Genomic DNA, 3,141 nt, shown 5'->3' with positions numbered 1-3,141 from the left:
GCTGCTGACGCTTGTTGGTAGCCTTTGTCTATGTCAAATCAAACAGGTCCTTTAGTACTTTGTTTCTCATGGTAAGCTAGAAAATTGAGCTTGACTCCAGGTTGTAGTTGTTTGCCATTCTGACCTAAGTTTACAGGGTAGTAGCTGGTTCAAAGATCTCTTCGCCTAAAATGAGAGCATAAAAGCACAAAAATAGAAACCTATGTTCCTAGACTACATGCTAGCCCCACAAGGCATCTCCCTATTCAGAGGCTTCAAGCATGTCTCTCTGGTAAATGGCAAACAAAATTGCATTTAACTACTTGTTTAAGTTATTTAAGTGTTTTTGAACCTTGCCTATAATTATATCAAGTCTTTGTTAGAAACAGAACTGGTGAAGCCCACAGAGGGAGGAACTTCCCAAAGACTGGAACAGGAAGGAGCAGAGGATATTAAAACACAAGCACAAGCTGGGACTGAGCAGAACTGGAAGGAAGGATGCCTCTGGTACTGACGCTCTGTCTTTCTTTGTTGATGTTATTTTGTCAGACCTTTCTGCTGACAGAGGACATTGCTGTTGTTACAGAAACCCTGGGACATTACTGCTCTTTCAGAAGCCCTGAAAGAGTACTTTCCTGCTGTCTGTTTACAGAAGTCCTGAAGGAGGGTTTTACTGATGTTTTCAGAGGTCTCAGGACTTTACTGATGATTTGTGTTAATTTCTCAGACAGAGGCTTTGTCTGTTGGTCTATATTGATTTCACAGGCAGAAAGTGAATTGATGATAGAGCCAGCAATGTGTGTGAATATTGTTGTAACTCTGCTAAGCTTGATGTGTGGAGATGAACTGGGAGCTGGACCAGGAGCTGGACCAGGAACTGGATCAGGAGTTAGACTGGGACCAGAGAGTTGCCTACCAGTGAAGCCAGGTGACAGTTGGGTGAATTCAGGCAAGATCTGAGAGTATGGAAGAGGAACCATGGAGTTTGAGAGTCAGTCTTCAGTCAAGATGAAAGGACCAGTACTTAGTGCTGGCTGAGGAGATTAAGACAATAAGACCTAGGGGTTGGACACCTTTGTACTTTGTACTTTGTACCCCTTAAGGATGATTTCTCCTTAAAGATGATTGAGTTAAGGAAGATTTGGAAACCATTCTTCAATCAAGTTGAAAGAAGACATTCTGGCTGACAAGATTAATACAATGTGATCTAGGGATGGGAGACCTTTGTACTTTGTACCCCTTAATGATGATAGATCCTTAAGGATGATTGAGTTAAGGACAAAATGAATGATATCTTTTGTTTAAGCCTATGTGGCCACTATAGTAATAAGTTGTTATGTTACATTGCTGGGAATGTAGTACTTTGGTTTCTGCAAATGTTTTGCTTTAGTTTAATGTTGAATAGAGAGTTCACTATACTATGTGATCAGAATCTTAAAGTTATACACAGCATCAGTTCTCAGGAGAGCTGCTCATGCTTGGTCTAATGCTTGTATTACAGCCATGTAAGTAAAAATAAAGGAGGCTATGTGACATAGATCATATCTTCCAAATGCACCTCATTTCTGACTCTGTCAATCAAAATTCTGTCTTTGAAACATCTAGCTATCAAATTAGAACCAGTTACACAAAGCCTATTCATTCTTCAAAGTATACAGGGAATTTAATTAGCTGCACATTCTACTAAGCGATGGTTTTGTGATTTTGTCTTGTTATATAACAATGTGTTATGTTTTATAACACAAATGAAGCCTTAATAATGACTTCACTGGTGAAAGGGCTAGTGGATCTCTGTTCCATGAACATTTGTCAGACCTTCATCCTTTCCCCACCATATGCATAGCTTTTCTGTTTCTCATGTTCTAGGTGAGAAAAGGGAGGAATTCTACCAGGAAAAGTTGTCATTAACTGCCATGTTGCTCTTTATTTCTCTCCAGGTGACTTTTTATCTGGTGATAATTCTTCTGAGAAAGACTTCTAAATTCATCTGATGATTTTTCTAAATGAAATCCTGAGGATTATCTACCTGAGCCAGATAGTAATTGGAGTTCTAGGGAACTCCTTACTGATATTCCAATACAGTTCTAAGTTCAATAGTTCTAGAAAAACAAGATCCAGAATTCTGATTCTCATCCATTTTCTCTTTACAAATACCCTGTTATTTCTTTTCAGGGGAATTCCTCAAACAATTGAAGTCTGGGGGTTAAAATATTCTGTAGATTTTATGGGGAAAAGATTTCTAACTTACGTGCAAAGAGTGACTCGTAGCCTTTCCCTTTGTAGCTCCTTCAACCTGGTTTTATTCCAGGCCATCACAATCAGTCCAAACAGTCTCATAAAGGCAGAGCTAAAAGCCCGGCTACTGAAGGGCATCTTCCCATTCTGTCTTGTCTGCTGGGTCCTGAATCTGCTGATAGATGCAGTCTTGCTTGTGTATGTCATTGGTTTCAGGAACATAACACACAGTAAAGAGGAAGATAACATTGGATTTAGTGCTTTAGACCTTGATGCAAAGAAGACTAAAATGTTCCTAATCTGGAAGTTTATTCATGATGGTTTTTATATGGGTCTCGTGGCCATTACCAGTGGCTATATTGCATTTTTCTTGTACAGACATCACCAGCGACTTCAACACCTTCACATCACTACCCAGTCTCGAAGAGCCTCACCAGAGATCCACGCTGCCACAGCCATTATGCTACTGGGGAGCACTTTTGTTAGCTTTAATTTATTGAGTTCCATTATTATAATGTACATAATTTTTTCTAAAGTCTCTAGTCCTGTTTTGCTTCATTTCTCACTTTCCATTTCCTTGTGCTTTCAAACAATCAGCCCCTTTATACTGCTCAACAGTGACTCTCAGATCTTGAGATGCTTGTGTGCTTATTGGGAGATGAAAATCCCATCTTCTATTCATATAAAAAATGTAAACCAGAAACCTACATAATAATCAAAATAGAACTCTTTAGTAGTGGAAGAAATACTGGACAAAGTCAACTCGAAAGTCGTCATGGACCAAGATCAAACTTGTGTCAAAGTATTAAATTCTCAGTTATTTTCCATTTTGACCACCTGCCCCCAAGAAAACCATTTCCTGATAAATGTAACAATAATGTTGCAATGGGACAAACACTGTAGAGCATTATAATAGGGATCTACTAC

The 3,141-nt window shown here is 39.0% G+C and overlaps 1 protein-coding gene across 1 annotated transcript; it reads left to right on the top strand.

Annotated features, from left to right (window-relative positions):
* The first annotated feature begins 1,969 nt into the window (after positions 1 to 1,969).
* LOC138163288 (vomeronasal type-1 receptor 3-like) lies at positions 1,970 to 2,926 on the top strand. Its single transcript, XM_069090837.1, has one exon. It carries the CDS (start codon positions 1,970 to 1,972, stop codon positions 2,924 to 2,926), a length of 957 nt encoding a protein of 318 aa, XP_068946938.1.
* The last annotated feature ends 215 nt before the right edge of the window (positions 2,927 to 3,141 follow it).

This window comes from Petaurus breviceps, unplaced genomic scaffold, assembly GCF_028583685.1.
Source record: "Petaurus breviceps papuanus isolate PSGF00001 unplaced genomic scaffold, PetGlider_PUasm1.0 188, whole genome shotgun sequence".
In the NCBI taxonomy this organism is placed as follows: domain Eukaryota; kingdom Metazoa; phylum Chordata; class Mammalia; order Diprotodontia; family Petauridae; genus Petaurus; species Petaurus breviceps.
Note: the sequence above shows the minus strand (reverse complement) of the source record. Positions and strands in the feature narration are given on the sequence as shown.